The 19,184-nt window shown below is 41.3% G+C and overlaps 1 protein-coding gene across 1 annotated transcript in view; it reads left to right on the top strand.

The window, feature by feature from the left end:
* The window catches only part of IQGAP1 (IQ motif containing GTPase activating protein 1), a 109,452-nt gene that overhangs the window by 23,523 nt on the left and 66,745 nt on the right, over positions 1-19,184 (top strand). The window contains exons 3-4 of the mRNA XM_069560357.1: positions 14,758-14,914; positions 16,661-16,738. Coding sequence (XP_069416458.1) covers positions 14,758-14,914; positions 16,661-16,738 — 235 coding nt within the window. The remainder of the gene's footprint in view (positions 1-14,757; positions 14,915-16,660; positions 16,739-19,184) is intronic.

The raw sequence follows: 19,184 nt of genomic DNA, 5'->3' as shown, positions 1-19,184 counted from the left end.
GTTATCAGGGAGCCCACACGTTACTGGGTGTCAGACTGTAGAAGCAGGTTTATTTCTGGGATTTGGCTGTCCTCTACACATGCACAAACACATAGCTACCAAAATTTAGAGCCTTAGCGCTTATATGCGTTACCTCAGTTAATCCTCACAGCAGTCTTCTGAGAATAGGTGCCATTCCTAATCCTGCTTTACAGACAGGAAGTAAGCTCAGAGGTGTAGTTAGGTCATTCTTGTTCATTATTTCCTTCCCTCTTTTCTCAAGGAAGAAGCGGGTATGTTCCTTTCCATAGATAACTGCCCCCTGTGTTCTTGAGAATCTTCTTCTTTACTTTGTTTCTTGTGTCTTTAGTCCCGCTTTCCTTGCAAGGTGCAAGTAAGTGCCTCTTCTTCAATTATTTAAAAAAAGAGAGAGGGAAATGCATGCCTTCCCTGGCCGTGCCACCACCGCAGACTCGGTCGGTTCAGTCGCGCAGTCACGTCCGACTCTCTGCGACCCCAGCTGTTTCTTTTCTTTTTTCTTTATTTCTGGCTGGGCTGGTCTTCGTTGCTGCTCTTGGGGGCTGCTCTTTGTTGCAGTGCGCAGGCTTCTCTCAGTGTCTTCTCTTGTGGTTGAGCATGGGCTCTGGGGCTGTAGCAGGTTTCAGTGGTTGTGGCACACGGGCTTAGTTGCTCCACAGCGTGTGAGATCTTCCTGGACCAGGGATCGGACCTGTGTCCCCTGCCTTGGCAGGTAGATTCTTAACCAGTGGACCACCAGGGAAGTCTGAACCCTTTCTTCATTCCTCTGATTTTTCTTCCCTTTTTAGATTTCTTGAGAAGGAACTCTACACTTGTTGTCTGTGGTTTCCCACCTCTACTGACGTTTCTGGTGATAGTATCTGATCCTGTCTCACCACTCCACTGAGACACCCCCTGTTGGGGTCCCAGATGACCTTCTTTCTTATTTGCCAGGTTCTTTTCTTCTGGCCACCCATCTCTGCAGCATTTGAAGTTGGTGACCTCCCCAATTTCCTAAAATGTTTTCTTCCTTCCCTGCCATCATGTGATTCTCTCATAGTTCTCATTTTACCATAGGAACTGTTCTTTCTCTGTAATATTTGCCTCTTAACTATTCGTGTTTTCCAAGGCACAGTCCTGGAACTTGAAAATTTTTCACTACGGTCTTTCTCTAGGGAGCTCATCCACTCCTGGGGTGCCACTTTTCAAATCTAGGTCTCCAACCTGGTTTTTCTCTTGAGTTTTTCAGACTTGTACTTCCAACACATCTCTGCCTGGGTGTCTCATGGACCTCTCCAGTTGAACACATTTCAGACATGAGCTTTTCATTCTGGCCTGCTTCCCCAGGGGTCCCCAGCCTTGTTTAGTGGCATTGTCTTTTATTTAGCCATCCATTCCATGAGTCACCAAATCATCTCTTAAAAATAAAACAACCTTGTTCCTTTTACGGAAGCTTTTGCAAGTTTGCTATAGATGGTACACGTTGCCAGTGGGACAGTGTGAGAATGTGAGGTTTCCCTACATACTGGGCAATAATAAGTTACTATCCTTTTTTATCTTTGCCATTCTGATAACTGAAAATGGTTTTATTGTTACTTTAATTTGAATTCCTTTGATCAGTAGTGAGGTTAAGATCCTTTTCCCCATAATTGCTGGTTATTTGTATTCTTTTCTGAATTGTCTGTTTGTGTTTCTAGAGCATTTTCCTAGGGAAATATTTGTCATTTTATTTATTTAAAGCATATATATGTGTGTGTGTGTGCGCGCGCGTGTGTGCGTATCTAGAAATTATGTGAGGGAACTTTCCGGGTGGTCCCATGGTTAGGACTCCATGCTTCCACGGTGGAGGGTGGGACTCAGGTTCAGTCCCTCGTCGGGGAACTAATATCCCACATGCCATGTGGCCAAAAAATAAAAATAAAGATTATGGGAGATTATTAGCTCCTTGTTATGAGTTGCAAATTTCTCCTCCAGCTTCTTTCAGATTTTAATTTTTTTTAATTGCCTTGTAGAAGTTTAGTGATGTAGCCAGTTTATTTCTCCCTTTTAAAAAATGATTTCTGTGTCCACAGTCTTGTTTGGAAAGGCCTTTCTCATTTCAAGGTTATATGACCATTCATTTATTTATTTTTAAATGTTTAAAATTTTTAATGTTAATTTTAAAAATTAAAAATTTTAACATTAATTTTTTAATGTTTTAAAATGTCTAATCCACTTGATAGGAGCTTTTTTTCCCCCCCATTTGTCTGTTAAACCTTCATCTTTCTCAGTGTCCTTCTAACCCCTACTCCCAGCCATATAACAGATCCTCAAGTGGGGTCAATTCTTTCTCTGAAATTGCTCATCACTTTTCTTTCTGTTTCCACCGTTGCCCTAATTGAAGAGCCTATTACCTCTCACCTGGATCCTTGAGGTAGTTGCCTAATATTTCTCTGTTGACCTGCCTTCTGTGCTGTTGTCCTAGTTACCGTGCTAAATGTCAGATCTGACCAAGCTACTCTTCTGCTCAGAAAGTTTTGTGATTTCCATTGCCTGCAGATTAAAATCCTAATGTTCCAGACACATCTCCACGTACTCCTCTACCACGAGGATTTGTCATTCCTTAAATATGCCATTTGTTTTCAGTCCTTTTTGCTCTTTTTTTGTGCTGTCTCCTTTATCCTCAGTGTCTGTTTTTCCCATTTTCACCCCTCTACATGCAATTTACCTTACAAAGCCTAGTTCAAATATCATCTATTGTAGCCAGTAGTTTAAGCATCTCTCTTCTCCGAGGGGTGATCTCCAGGTATTCAGCACTTTTTTATGCCACTGTAAGGTTGCACAGAGTGATCCATTAGAAATGTTTCCTAAATGGGTATATAATTGTCAGAGTACATTTTTAAAATATGTATAAATCAAAGTTTTATCAAAATAGGCTAAATATGAAATTATATCAGGACTATTTATAAGAATTATTATGCCATTATAGTAAAGATGGGCTTTTATAAAAGCACGTATTTTTCACACTAAGGGTGTCAACTTCAGTGTTTAATAGGTCTCCTTTTTGGTACTTGATAGAATAAGGGTTGTTAATGAGGGCCATGCCCTGTAGTTTAGGATGCTTTCACAAGCATCAGAACTTGAGTATTAAGAACTTGAGTATTAAGTAGATGATAACTATTATTATTTTCAAAGGAAGCAATATATTGCAGCAATTGAGTCTGAGCTTTAGAATCACACCAACTTGGGTTTAATTGTGAGCTCAGACACTTACTAGACAAGTAATCTTGGATAAGTTACTTTGCTTTGAGGAGTCCATGTTTTGCCTTTTTTTTTTTAATCAGTAAAGTAGGAATAATAATACTGTTTACCTTAAGGGGTTTTGGAGGGATCAGCTGAGATACTGCATGTGAAGTAGTCAGCTTAATGTCTGTCTGCCAAAATTAAAACATGGTGTTAGAGGGTTTTTTTTTTTAGCATTATTTCTAGAAAATGAACCATTTAAAACTTACTTTTTCTGTTTAATAGTTGTGTTTCAGGTAAGATGTCACTTAATTTTTTTTTTTTTTTTAGTAATTTTCATTTGAGTTAGATTTGTTAAAGCTGTTGTAGGGTTAAACTTGAGGAGAAAATGTTCAAAGTTTATATCCCTTTTTGTGGGAGGAAGGACTAACAACTCTGTTCTCAGTTTCCTTAATGTTAGGAGTCTTGTCGCCGAGGCCTGTGTGTGGTCCTGGTGGAGACACCTCATCACAGATAAGAGTGTGCTGGTATCACCAGTTGGTATAATATTCTCAGAACTTTTTGTTTTTAAGTGACTTATTTGTTAAAATATTTGTACTTAAAGAAAAACTTAAAAGTCCTGTTTGTTGCCAAAGAGATTTTCTAAAACACTGATCTGATCAGGCCACTTCTGACTTAAAATCCTCCAGTGTCCCTTGTGACAGATGGAAAGGTTTCTTAGCTGATAAGCAGGCCTTGCACCATCCAAGCTGCTTTTTGTTTTTGTCATTACCTCCTGCCTTCCCTTCCAGCAATGTCAGTGCCGAGCTGTTCTGTAACCCACTGTGTTTTCTCAGCCCTCCCTTCCTTTGTACATGGTATGCATTCTGCCTGGAGGCCTTCTCTGCTTTGCCCATTTGGTTGACTCCTCACCATTCTTCAAACTCCACTAGTATTTATGGATAATGTGAAGCTGGGAGAGAAGTTAGTATTTTGGGCCACAGAATTAGGATCTGCAAATATGTTGACATTCGGGACAATGGGCTGAATCAGCAGAAAGAAATGTGCTAGAGATGAGTGCAAATAAGAATCTAATACACGGAACTGTAGAGATCAGGTTTAGCAGCTGTGTATTCGGGGGAAAACATACTAAGAAACTCTGTTGATTAGCAAAGTGTTATACAGTAATAAAATCAAGGCTTTGTCTGTGGTTTTGGTCTGTTCAGAATGAAGAAGTGATGTTCCAGTTCCATTTCAGGCCAGTCAGACCACACCTGGAACATAAGTGTTCAGAGATGAATGAGGAAGATTCGAGGGACAGGGAGTCACATCTCAGACTCCTGGTAGCACCAGCTGATGCCCTGAGTGGTAACTTCATGCCAGGCACTGTTCTTAACTCTGTGTGGTAATCTCTTAACCCTCACGGTCATCCTATGAGGTAGATGCTGTTCTCTTTTCTTGAGGCACACTTGAAGGAACTGGAATCATCTTACTGACAGAAGTGTCAGCATGCGACTCATCATATAAGAGGAAAGGAGGAAAAGCACATATGTTTTTAAGATACCAGCCAAGCCCTGTGCTTAAGCCCTGCATTTCATATGTAATCTTATTTAAGCCTCAACAATAGACCTATCCGGAAAGTATTGTTATTCCCTTTTAACAAATGAAGAAATTGGGTAAGTAACAGAGACAAGATATAAATCCAGGTCTTTAAAAGTCCTCGGCCATTTCTGGACACATTATATTTTAATTCCATATGTTGTCTTGCTCCATGAGGCATCTTAGGGTGCTCATGGGGAGCTGATGCTGGCTTAATAAAAAGCTTTTTGGCTACTAGAATCCTGAGATGAAATGGGTTAATAACTTGAATGTGTGATTCCACGTCAGCATCAGTGATCAGAGGTCAGCCTGGATGCTCATATACTTGAGCTCACTCAGTCCTGTCCAACTCTTTGCGACCCCGTGGACTGTATCCTGCAAAGCTTCTTTATCCGTGGGATTCCCCAGGGAGGAATACTGGAGTAGGATTTTCTAATCCAGGAGATCTTCCCAACTCAGGGATCGAACCCGCCTCTCTTGTGCCCCCTAACTTGCAGGTGGATTGTTTACCACTGAGCCACCACAGAGTCAGTTTACAGCATGATTTGACCAAGATGTTTTGGGAGTATTCAGGCGTTAAAGTGAGGGAGGGAGTGGGAGGTGAGAGGGGAGTGGAGGAGTTAGGTAGCCTGGAAGGGTTTTAATGAGCCTTCCAACCGTGAAATTCTATGAACAGTAAGATAGTTTTCAACATGAGAGTTGGTAACATGAGAATTGTGTTGGCCAATGACTTTTCTTTTGTGCATAGATTTTATTTATTTATTCATTCAGTTAGTTTTTGGTTTTTTTTTGGCCTCACTGCACGGCGTGTGGGATCATAGTTTCCCAGCAGGAATCCACCCTGTGCCCCTTGCATTGAAAGCATGTAGTCTTAACTGCTGGACTGCGAAGGAAGTCCCAAATTTATTTCATTTTATTTAGATTTCAGCTTTATTTCGGTACAAGTAACATATAAAATTGTAGGACTTTGAAAGCAAGTACATTGTGGTGATGTGATGTATGTATGCGCTGTGAAAGGATTTCCTCTGTCTAGTTAACATATCCATCACCTCACGTGTTTGTCTTTTTCTTGTTTTTCTGGTGAGAACATTTACGGTTCTGCTCTCTTTCGCTTGCACAATACAGTGTTATCAAGTATAGTTACTGTGTTTTATGTTAGAGCCTCAGGCCCTGTTCATCTTACAGGTGTATGTTTGCATCCTTTTACCAATCTCTCCCTATTTTCTCCAGGCCCTACCTCCTGGCAGGCACTAAAAGTTAGACTTTATTTATGTATTTTATCAGATTCCACATGTCATTGATACCATACAGTATTTTTTTTTATACCCTTTGGTTTATTTTACTTAGCATACTGCCCTCAAGGTCTGTCCATGTTGTCACAAGTGGCTGGATTTCCTTCATTTTCATGGCTGAATAATATTTCTTTGTATGTATATGCATACCTGATGCTGGGAAAGATTGAAGGCAGGAGGAGAAGGGGACGACTGAGGACGAGATGGTTGGATAGCATCACCAACTCAATGGATATGAGTTTGAGCAAACTTTGGGAGATGGTGAAGGACAGGGAAGCCTGGTGTGCTGCAGTCCATGGGGGGTCACACAGAGTCAGACACAAGTGACTGAAAGCAACAACAACAGTACATATATCATAACCTCTTTACCCATTCATGCATTTGTGGGTCCTTGGGTTGTTTCCCTATCTTGGCTGTTGTGAATAGTGTTGTGATGATTGTGAGAGTGCAAATATATTTTTGATATCCTGTCTTCATTTCCTTTGGACATACAGTCATCCCTCTGTATCCGCAGGTTCAGCATCTATGGATTCAGTCAACTGTGGGTTGAAAATATCCAGAGAAAAAATAATTCTGAAAAGTTTCAAAAAGTGAAATTTGAATTTGCTGCTTGGCAGCAATTATTTACATAGCATTTACATTGTATTCACAATAATTCACATAGCATTCACAATGTATCAGGTATCATGAGTAATCTACAGATGATGTAAAGTATATGGAGGGGGTGTGCTTAGGTTGTATGCAAATACTACGCCATTTTACATACAGGAGTTGAGCATCCTTGGATTTGGGGTCTTACCTGAGTCCAGGGTTTCAGTCCTGAAACCGCCCTGTTAATACCGAGGGACGTCTGTATACCCCGCGGAGGCACTGCTGGATGGAAGGCAGTTCTGTTCTTAGTTTTTGAGGAACGTCCATATTGCCTCCGTTGTGGCCACACCAATTTATATTCCCACTGTTGACTAGAAAAAAAAGTGCAATCTGGAAGCTGAGAATTATGTTTCATTAGGCTGACTTAAACCCAAGAGACAGCCTCCCAGATAGCTCAGAAGGACTGTTTCAAAGAGGTAAGGGAGGAGCCAGGAAAAAGTGAGAGTATTTTGGGAAAAAAAGCCCAAAATGCTCAGGTAGTCAGAACATCATAAGACTACTGCTATCAACACCACCACCACCCAGACATCTCAGGTTAACAAATTTAGTGTTTTTCTACATATGGGAAGATGCAGGAGTCTGAGCTTATTGAAATTATTCCTTTTTTTTTTTTTTTTTTTGGTGGTACACTGTACACCTTGTGGGATCTTAGTTCCCCAACCGAATCGAACCTGTGGTCCCTGCATTGGAATCACAGCCTTGTCTAACTCAGTGAAACTAAGCCATGCCATATGGGACCACCCAAGATGGATGGGTCATAGTGGAGAGGTCTGACAGAATGTGGTCCATTGGAGAAGGGAATGGCAAACCACTTCAGTATTCTTGCCTTGAGAACCCCATGAACAATATAAAAACGCAAAAAGATAGGATACTGAAAGAGGAACTCCCCAGGTCAGTAGGTGCCCAATATGCTACTGGAGATCAGTGGAGAAATAACTCCAGAAAGAATGAAGAGATGGAGCCAAAGCAAAAACAACACCCAGTTGTGGATATGACTGGTGATAGAAGCAAGATTCGATGCTATAAACAGCAATATTGCATAGGAACCTGGAATGTCAGGTCCATGAATCAAGGCAAATTGGAAGTAGTCAAACAGGAGATGGCAAGAGTGAACGTCAACATTCTAGGAATCCGTGAACTAAAATGGACTGGAATGGGTGAATTTAACTCAGATGACCATTATATCTACTACTGCGGGCAGGAATCCCTCAGAAGAAATGGAGTATCCATCATAGTCAACAAAAGAGTCCAAAATGCAGTATTTGGATGCAATCTCAAAAACAACAGAATGATCTCTGTTCGTTTCCAAGGCAAACCGTTTAATATCACGGAAATCCAAGCCTGTGCCCCAACCTGTAATGCTGAAGAAGCTGAAGTTGAATGGTTCTATGAAGACCTACAAGACCTTCTAGAACTAACACCCCCAAAAGCTGTCCTTTTCATTATAGGGGACTGGAATGCAAAAGTAGGAAGTCAGGAAACACCTGGAGTAACAGGCAAATTTGGCCTTGGAGTACAGAATGAAGCAAGGCAAAGGCTAATAGAGTTTTGCTAAGAGAACGCACTGGTCATAGCAAACACCCTCTTCCAACAACACAAGAGAAGACTATACACATGGACATCACCAGATGGTCGACACCGAAATCAGATTGACTATATTCTTTGCAGCCAAAGATGGAGAAGCTCTATACAGTCAGCAAAAACAAGACTGGGAGCTGACTGTGGCTCACATCATGAACTCCTTATTGCCAAATTCAGACTGAAATTGAAGAAAGTGGAGAAAACCACTAGACCATTCAGGTATGACCTAAATGAAATCCCTTAATGATTATACAGTGGAAGTGAGAAATAGATTTAAGGGACTAGATCTGATAGAGTGCCTGATGAACTATGGATGGAGGTTCGTGACATTGTACAGGAGACAGGAATCAAGACCATCCCCAAGAAAAAGAAATGTGAAAAAGCAAAATGGCTTTCTGAAGAGGGCTTACAAATAGCTTTGAAAAGAAGAGATGCAAAAAGCAAAGGAGAAAAGGAAAGATATAAGCATCTGAATGCAGAGTTCCAAAGAATAGCAAGAAGAGATAAGAAAGACTTCTTCAGCGATCAATGCAAAGAAATAGAGGAAAACAATAGGATGGGAAAGACTAGAGATCTCTTCAAAAAAATTAGAGATACCAAGGGAACATTTCATGCAAAGATGGGCTCAATAAAGGACAAATGATAGGGACCTAACAGAAGCAGAAGATATTAAGAAGAGGTGGCAAGAATACACAGAAGAACTGTTCAGAAAGATCTTCACGACCCAGATAATCACAATGGTGTGATCACTCACCTATAGCCAGACATCCTGGAATGTGAAGTCAAGTGGGCCTTAGGAAGCATCACTATGAATAAAGCTAGTGGAGGTGAGCTATTTCAAATCCTGAAAGATGATGCTGTGAAAGTGCTGCACTCAATATGCCAGCAAATATGGAAAACTCAGCAGTGACCACAGGACTGGAAAAGGGCAGTTTTCATTCCAATCCCAAAGAAAGGTGATCCAAAGAATGCTCAAACTACCGCACAATTGCACTCATCTCACATGCTAGTAAAGTTATGTTTAAAATTTTCCAAGCCAGGCTTCAGCAATACTTGAACCATGAACTTCCAGATGTTCAAGCTGGTTTTAGAAAAGGCAGGGGAACCAGACATCAAATTGCCAACATCCGTTGGATCATGGAAGAAGCAAGAGAGTTCCAGAAAAACATCTATTTCTGCTTTATTGACTATGCCAAAGCCTTTGACTGTGTGGATCACAATAAACTGTGGAAAATTCTGAGAGAGATGGGGATACCAGACCACCTGATCTGCCTCTTGAGAAATCTGTATGCAGGTCAGGAAGCAACAGTTAGAAGTGGACATGGAACAACAGACTGGTTCCAAATAGGAAAAGGAGTGTGTCAAGGCTGTATATTGTCACCCTGCTTATGTAACTTATATGCCAAATACATCATGAGAAACGCTGGGCTGGAGGAAGCACAAGCTGGAATCAAGATTGCCAGGAGAAATATCAGTTACCTCAGATATGCAGATGACACCACCCTTATGGCAGAAAGTGAAGATGAACTAAAGAGCCTCTTGATGAAAGTGAAGGAGGAGGGTGAAAAAGTTGTCTCAGCATTCAGAAAACTTAAGATCATGGCATCTGGTCCCATCACTTCATGGCAGATAGATGGGGAAACGGTGGAAACAGTGGCTTACTTTATTTTTGGGGGCTCCAAAATCACTGCAGATGGTGACTGCAGCCATGAAATTAAAAGACGCTTACTCCTTGGAAGGAAAGTTATGACCAACCTAGATAGTATATTCAAAAGCAGAGACATTACTTTGCCAACAAAGGTCTGTCTAGTCAAGGCTATGGTTTTTCCTGTGGTCATGTATGGATGTGAGAGTTGGACTATAAAGAAAGATGAGCACTGAAGAATTGATGCTTTTGAACTGTGGTGTTGGAGAAGACTCTTGAGAGTCCCTTGGACTGCAAGGAGATCCAACCAGTCTATCCTAAAGGAGATCAGTCCTGAATATTCTTTGGAAGGACTGATGTTGAAGCTGAAACTCCAGTACTTTGGCCACCTGATGTGAAGAGCTGACTCATTTGAAAAGACCCTGATGCTGGGAAAGATTGACAGCAGGAGAAGTGGACGACAGAGACTGAGATGGTTGGATGGCATCATTGACTCGATGGACATGGGTTTGGGTAAACTCCAGGAGTTGATGATGGGCAGGGAGGCCTGGCATGCTGCGATTCATGCGATTGCAGAGTTGAACACTACTGAGCGACTGAACAGAACTAATGATTTAATGATGCTGAGCATCCTTTCAGTTACCTGTTTGTTGTTTGTATGCCTTTGGAAAACTATTCCGTACCTCTGTCCATTTAAAAATTGGAGTGTTGGTTTTTGTGTGTGTGTGTGGTTTTTTTTTTTTTTTGCTGTTGAGTTCTTCAAATATTTTGGAGATTGACCCCTTAACAGATATATGATTTGCAAATACTTTCTTCCATTCTGTAGGTTGCCTTTTCATTTTGTTGATGGTTTCCTTTGCTGTGCAGAAGCTTTTAAATTTTATATGATCCTTCTTGTCTATTTTTGCTTTTGATGTCAAACCCTCCAAAAAAATTGTCCCCAAGACTGATGCCAAGGAGCTTACCCTCTGTGTTTTCTTAAAGGGGTTCTACAGTTTCAGATTTACAGTGTTGAAGTCTTTAACCCATTTTGAGTTGATTTTTTTCGTGTCTGGCATAAGATAGGTATCAATGCATAGATTTATTCTAAAGTGAACTTATACAGTTAAATGCTTAACTGTTATAAGGAAGTTTTGTATCTGAGCTGAGAAATACTGGTGGACTTACAGTTAAGCTGAAATATTTAAAACCCTGTTAAGTGGACAAAATGTGCAGAGATACCAGTCTTTTTCCTGCATGGGAGAGTTACAGCTCTGTCCTGTTTAGACAGCTCTGTGGAGCTCAGCCGTGTTAGGCTTCTGGGGTGATGTGGTAAGAGCAATAGTGGTTTAGTGAGAAGGATTCTAAACTAGGAATCAGGGTCCTCTTATCCCACCTTTGTCACTAACTGGCAGGTAGCCTTGGATAGACCTTAATTCTTATTTGTAAAACAAGAGGGTTGTGCAAATTGGTACAATCTTTGGGTGAGCTTTTGGTCAATAACGTCTTTTGTTTTGGAGTTAGACTTCTAAGATCTTTCCTCAGCAGTTAATTATAAATACAGAAGAATATTGTGTACAAAGATGTTCCTTGGAGAATTATTTAACAATTGAAAACATTTAGAAATGTTATAAATATCCAAGATAGGTGACTGATTAAGCACTTAGTGGAATTTTAATGTGACTCAGGGTGTTCAGAGACTGTATAATAACATGGAAAATATTTATAAAATAATGAGAAAGTTCTTGTAGTTTTCTATAATGGATGTGTGTTATATTGGGGGGAAGACCCCAAAGGGATTTGTCCTAACAGCTCCTTGCTCTCGCATTTTGTGGTTCTTTGAATTAGTGGCAGAGGGGGAATCTCAGATGGGCTGGAGAGGATGGGTGAGTTTGTTGTTATCTCCTCAGAATTATAGTAGAACTCAAACTGCTGTTATGATTAAAAATGATAGTAATATAGCACGTCATTTAATATTCTTAATTTTCCAAAATAATTTGGTCCTCATTTAACTAACTTTATGCTTATGAACAAACCAGATGATACTTTTGCTGTGGAGCAGAGTTTAGAATGAAGGGTGAGCCGTGCAGGGAACTGGAGTGCAGATAGGGGCTTGTTTAGAGACCCTCGTATGCTTTGCTTGTTTCTTCTAGCTCCTGCTCTCTGCTTATCTTTTTTGACCAGGTCACAGGTGACTTTTCTTTCGGCCTGACAGTTGTGTGGTACGCAGGGCATTCAGCTCCACCAGAAAGCTTGCGAGTCTTGTCCTCAATCGGGACTGTTTTAGAGTAGTCAGACAAGAGGAGGCAGAGAAGGATTGTAGGGGGTGTGGCTGTGGTCCCTCCTTTTAATGTGATTGTAATCTAGTGGTCTCAGAGGAGAGGAGAGCCTGCAGAGCCCTGGTCGCTGGCTCTGACGCAAGGCAAAAGAACTAGTGAGCTGTTTATCCAGTCTTCTCCATTTTGAGAGGAAAACGTTACTTTTTCTTTACACCCTTATGTGGTAAAGGACTGTGTTTCGCTTTGAGTTATTCCAGATTTGTCCCTGTTAACGAGAACACAAGTTAGACTGCCTCCTGAGAGCAGGGGTTGCCAGGAGCTGTTTGCTGTATCCTTTTCAGCAGTAAAACATTGGAGGGACAATTATTTCCGATGACTACAGCTCTTTTTCATACCATGGACCTACGTTCTTCTCCACATTGCCCTCCTGGTCTTTAGGCTGTTGGAGAAGCATAGTTTGGATTTTATAGTTGTTACTAATTGGTATCTAGTTACTGTGGCAACTCTCTTGGGAAACTAATTTGTTTCTTCTTTTTCCTGTAGTGACATTTCAGTTCTACTGTGTAAAAGAAAATCCAGAGGAGAAAACATAATATCATTGAATATAGGAAATAACCAGAAAATTCTCTTGCCCATTCATCTATCCAACTAATATTTATTTGAGTACCGACTTAGTGTCAGATGTTATGCTGAGTTAGAAACAGGATAGTTTTGAAAGTGAGGTTGAATAACTATTTTGTAGAACTTGAGAAAAGTGGGGCCACTGTTGCTTTCCTTTATTATTTTTTTTAAAGATTCTGAGTGGTAATCTAAGTTTGAAAAGATGGAATACAAGAAATTTTATTATCTTTTAAACTTTATGTATCAATTGACATTATAAATGGTTAATTTTTCTGTTGTCTCATTTGTCAGTAAATCTAATTTTTACTTCAGTCTGCTGTATCTTTGTTCTTTTGTGTTTTTCATTTGGCTTTTCAAATATTTAGCACTAGTGAAATAGACCAGGCATCATATAGGGGTCCTCTTCCCACCCCACCCACTGCCCTGGTGTGGTGAAGAACATGGGGATAAGAATAGCCTTGTAAAGTTTGAGTAGCATAATTTTAAATTAAGGGTTTTCAATATGGAGTCAATGAAATCTCTGAAATTATAAACTTAGGTATGTGTACATTTTTGAGGGGAGGCATATAGCTTTCCTTACATATTCCAAGGATTCTGTAACTCAAAAAAAAAGTTTAAAAGCATTGCCCTGAATGGTATTTTAGTTACCTACATTTCTGTTGGTAGAAAATGTATGCAACTAAATTTTGCTTTGTTTTGTCTTGAAAGTGAAAGTGTTAGTTGCTCTGTCCAGTGACTGCGAGCCTGTGGGCTGTAGCCCACCAGGCTCCTCTGTCCGTGGAATTCGCCAGACAGGAATACTAGAGTGGGTTGCCATTCCCTTCTCCAGGGGATCTTTCTTACCTAGGGATTGAACCCAGGTCTCCTGCACTGCAGGCAGATGCTTTACCATCTGAGCCACCAGGGTTTTATCTTGGGCTTCCCTAAAATCTTATAAGAGGAATCTGAGGTAGACAGTAGAGTTTTCTTTTCCTTTCCAACTTCCTCTCCCCTCTTAAAAAAACACTTAATTCATTTGTACTGGTTCCATTGGAGTTTCCTAAAGTATTTTAGGTGAGATGATTGACTGTTTTGGTTAACCCCCAAACGGCTTTAAAATCTGAATCTAGAAATTCACTGTCAATGCTGAATTCTCAAACCAGAAGAGAACTTCATCTACAAATTTAAGTTTCTGAGCAGCTGAGAGATGGTGGCTTCAGTTACAAAGGATTATTGTTAGGAGTTCTTCAGGAGCAACTGAAGGAGTGAGGGAGAGGGTCTGGGTTGAGCTTCGTGGGCAGTGAGGACCCGGTCCAGCTGGTGTCTTGTTGCAGGAGAGGAAAGGAGGGCAGAGAAGTGGGTGGCGTTTATACTCAGGAATTTTCCTCAGCTCCCAGCTTCTGAGGTGTGACTGGGCCAGGACAAGGATGTATGTGAAACTTAATCTTTTTTTTAAAAAATTATTTATTTATTTATGTTTGTGTTGGGTCTTCGCTGCTGCTCGGGCTTTTCTTAGTTGCAGCAAGTTGGGGCGGGGCGGGGGGGGGCGGCTACTGTCTAATTGCTGCATGGGTTTCTCTCATTGCAGTGACTTTTCTTGTTGCAGAACGTGGGCTCTAGGGTGCTCAGACCTCAGTAATTGTGGCTCCCGGGCTCTAGAGCACAGGCTCAGTAGTTGTGGGGCACAGGCTCAGTTGCTCAGAGTCGTGTGAAATCTTCCCAGATCAGGGATCAAACCCGTGTCTCCTGCATTGGCAGGTGGATTCTTTAACCACTTAGCCACCAGGGAAGCCTCTGAAGTTGAATCTTTAAAGAGTGTTGCCTAGGTTCGATATAAACTTGTCCAAAGAGAGTGGAAATTAAGCTTGAGATCTCTGAGGAAAGTGTTCAGACCTTCCCTCGCTTTTCTCAAGTCCTTTCTCCTTCTGTGCAGGTGGATGGAAGCATGCCTTGGGGAAGATCTGCCTCCCACCACGGAACTGGAAGAGGGGCTTAGGAATGGGGTCTACCTCGCCAAGCTGGGAAACTTCTTCTCCCCTAAAGTGGTGTCCCTGAAGAAGATCTATGACCGAGAGCAGACCAGATACAAGGTGAGTCCTTCCCTGCTTGGTGCTTCAGTTTCCATAAATCAGAGAGAGAAGTTTAGCATCCCTTATCCCATGAAAGAGTTACTGAGAAATATGTGGAAATGTCTTTGTTCCAACAAAATAAAATGCCTGGCAGAGTGGAGAAAGTTCAGTGCAAAGTCAAGATATAGTAGTAAAAGAACTTGAGCTGACTATTCCTGGTGCAATTCTAATCAGTAATTTGTACAGAGAAATTTTCATGGTCCTTAATGAATTTTTTGTTTCTTAGAAGGCAGAGGAGATAACTAGGGGAATTACTACTTTAATTTTAACCAAACTCTGAGATTTGTTGACAGATTAAAAGCATTAGCAACTTTGGAGGGGAGAAAATCACCTCGTGATATTAAAGTTTAAGATAAGTAGGAAAGTGATCTGATTTTAAGAAGTTGAGATGAGTGTTTGATTCTTGCGGTCTGGGACCCTCAAAAAGAGGACTACTTTAAGTAAGTTGGGATGTTGACTAGGACCAAATTCCATTGCCTACAGAGTTTTTGTGGGGAGCTTTCCTAAGAACTCTTATCTAGAAAAGGATGAGTGTAGAAGATAGTGGAGGATTACAAAACCAGAGCAAATGTATGAGGGGTCAACTGTCAGAACTGGGTCAGAGCTGAGAATTAACAATGAAGACAGAGTCAAGAAAGATTTTTGCTTTATGTTTAACTTGGAAGGAAAACAAGGGAACTATAGATCTTAAGCCAGAATTAACATCCCAAATAGAAACTTTCCCTCATCAAAAAGCAAAGACTTGGGACTTCTCTGCTGATCCACGAGTTGAGACTCCATGCTTCCATGCAGGGGGTGTGGGTCCAGTCCCTGGTTGGCGAACTAAGATCCCACATGCTGCACAGTGCAATCAAAAAATAAAGAAAGAATTATGCTAACCTCATTTAAAAATTTTTTAAAAAGCAAAGATTTATGTGTGGAGTGTTAACTCAGTAGTTATTCTAGAGATACCTCCTGAGTTGTTCTGTCAAGAGCTTACAGAATGTGTGCAGAACAGATAGGCATGAGAGGCCTGGAGACTGCAGCAGCAGTAAAGCAATTAGCCTACTCCTCTACCTGTCTTGAGAGTGAGCCTTCCTGAAAAACAACAGGTGCAGAGGTTTAGAGGGGGACGTTTGTATGTGTAGGATGAGAAAACCTCATTTGGGGAGTATCTTCTGCCTGCCAGGCACCACATTGCGTGTTTTATGTACATTTTCTCAGTTAATCTTTCTGACAGACATAAAGTAGATGTTTAAGATGGGTAACAGTGTCAGTCAGTAAGTCATGCCCAACTCTTTATGACTCTATGGACTGTAGCCGGCCAGGCTCCTCTGTCCATGGCATTTCCCAGGCAAGAATACTGGAGTGGGTCGACATTTCCTTCTCCATGAAAGATGGGGAAACTCAGACTCAAGGGTGAAGTGCCTTGCCCAGTGTCACCAATAGATGGCCACGTAAGGAACAGAATCCAGAATAATTGAATTCCAAAGACCATGTTCTGTTGAGCACACCGTACTCAGAAGATTCTCCAGATGGTACTTCATTGAGAAGAGCTGAGATGTGGTTTTGGCTTCTAGGGATTAAATGTGAACGTATGCTAGAGATAGACCTTAAGTTTAAGGGGACATGCGAAGTCTCACAGAGAAGCTTTTACAAGGAGAGTTTTTATTTAGGATTTGCTTCAGTATTGCCAAACAATGTCTAATGGTCTTTCGTTTGTTCTAGGCAACTGGCCTTCACTTCAGACATACTGATAACGTGATTCAGTGGTTGAATGCCATGGGCGAGATTGGATTGCCTAAGGTAATTTATGTGATAGTCATAGTTCTGGCTTAGTTCTGGCTGTTTTGGCGGAACAGTTCTCATTCAACATATAAAATTATCTTCAGTTGGTGTTTTATATATATATGTGTGTGTGTGTGTATGTGTGTAATTTGTTTTTCTTTTTTAAATGCTAAAGGCTCTCTCCAGTTTGTTTTAGGAATTAGCTTTGTTCTTTTTCTTTTATATTTCTCATCCCTGCTTCACCTTACCTAGAGAAATTCCCTATGATGTCCTTTACTTTTACTACACCAAATTATAAATGTTAAAATTCTCATACCATGAGGGAATTCCTTGGTGGTCCAGTGGGTTAGGACTCCAGACATTTAGGTTCAATCCCTTTTTGGGGAACTAAGATCCTACAAGCCTTGAGGTGTAGCCAGGGAAGGGAGGGTGGGGGGTGGGAATCACGTGCCATGAAATGTACCATTTTAAAGTACACAATTCAGTGGATTTTGTTTGTTCACAGAATTGCTACATTCAGGTCTGACTTTAGGAAACATAAGGAAATATTTTAGAAACATCATTTTGCAGCTTTTGAATAACTAAATCTGTGGGGAGTATGAAGGGCTTATTTTATATTTCAGACTGTGTAGGCCATGTAATGATGTTGACTTCCTATATCTGGTCTTGGTGATGGCTGTAGTTTGTTTTTATGACGGCTTTACTGAGGTATAATTGATGGCAGAAAAGTGACACATATTTAACTTTTACGTCTTGAGTTTGGAATGACGGCTGTAGCTCTGTTTTGGCTGCACTGAGTCTTTGTGGTTGCTCTCAGGCTTTCTCTAGTTGGAGAGAGCAGGGACTACTCTCTAGTTGCAGTGTGCGGTTTCTCACTGTGGTGGGTTCTCTTGTTGCAGAGCGCAGGCTCTAGGAATCGGGGCTGCAATAGTTGCGGCATGTGGGCTCAGTAGGTGGAGCTCCCGGGCTCTAGAGCACAGGCTCAGTAGTTGTGGCACGTGGGCTTAGTTACTCCATGACAGGTGGAATCTTCCCAGACCAGAGATCAAACCAGAGTCCAATACATTGGCAAGCAGATTCTTATCTGCTGTGCCACCAGGGAAGTCCAGGGCTGTGCTTTTGATATGGGAGTAGGCATCTTTGAGCATTTTTGCTCCTGAGTTTGTTTAGTGCTGCTTTTAGTGAAATTGCTATCTCAAATGTTGGGCTGCACTTCACAGGCTGGCAAGCCTTGTAGTTGCCCAGCTTTGAGACTGAAGGAAGAGCCCAGAGACAGCAACAGAGACATCCTTGGTTTATTGGATAGGGGATCTTCTGTGTCTGGAGCAGGCTCTGGAGTAACACCCTGCCGTGGGTCGCAGACAGCAGACAGAACATGGCGGCAGGCTTTGCTGTTGGTGGTGCAGATGGGGGGTTGTTTACCACTTACTTTGGCCCAGGGAAAGCAGCAGCGGAGCACGTCCTTCTTGGCCCCTCGAGCAGAAGTCTTCCCTTTGATAAAGTAGCATCGTGGAGCCATTCTGATCTAAAGATTAGAACAGTCACTAGCATTTACTGATCAGGCTGTACAGTTAAGAGGGAATGTCAGTCATATGAATAGGGTATAGGTGAATCAGGGTCTGGTTGAGCAGGTGATGTACAGAAAGCAAGAGAATCACTGACCTGGGTGGTGATCATACAACTAGCTGCCCAGTCCTACCTTGAATAGCCAGAGAGGCCATGATGTAGTACAACTGTTAGAGGCAAGGACAGCTTTTATTCCCACTACCCCCACCATCCTTTGACTTAAGAATTCTCCTTCTAGGAATTTATCCCCACCCACATCCCACCAGCTCAAAATAAAAAAAAAGGAAAAAAAATTAGACAAGCACAAAAAAATATTATGTAAGGCTTTCTAGCATTGCTTATGATGTAAAAAATTGATAGCAAACCACATGTTCCTCCACTCCAGGTATTAACCATGTTACAGCCCATCAAATACTACTGCTGCCATTGAAAAAGGATGATGTCAATCTGTATACCTAACTGTGATGTGTTAAGTGAAAAATGAAATCAGGCTAAGATTATACAACTTTGAGTTCTGGCTTAGATGAGGTCAGGATTTTTGTCTAAAAATAGAGTGTTCTTAGGAAAAATCTGCAGACAGAAATAGTTTTCATTTCTGTGTGATGGAGTTAAGGGGTGGTTTTCATTCTATTTATACTTTCCTGTGGAGTCTAAGTTTCTGTAACCAAAGAAAGATCCAGAAGAAATGTAGAGTATCAGAAGGTGGCTGAAGCCACTGGGAAATTAGCGTTTGGCATTTTGCGGAGCGCTCAGCTCACTGTTGCACACATGCCTGTTGAATTGAGTTTAACTCCGAGCTACGTCTTGGCTGAAGACTAGGCTTGTGTCCTCTTTTGTTCAGAGCAAAGTGCTGAAGCTCTCTTCCCTGCACTGGTACATTTGAGAATTAAGCCCCACA

The sequence above is a fragment of the Ovis canadensis genome, chromosome 18 (genome assembly GCF_042477335.2).
Source record: "Ovis canadensis isolate MfBH-ARS-UI-01 breed Bighorn chromosome 18, ARS-UI_OviCan_v2, whole genome shotgun sequence".
In the NCBI taxonomy this organism is placed as follows: Eukaryota; Metazoa; Chordata; class Mammalia; order Artiodactyla; family Bovidae; genus Ovis; species Ovis canadensis.
Note: the sequence above shows the minus strand (reverse complement) of the source record. Positions and strands in the feature narration are given on the sequence as shown.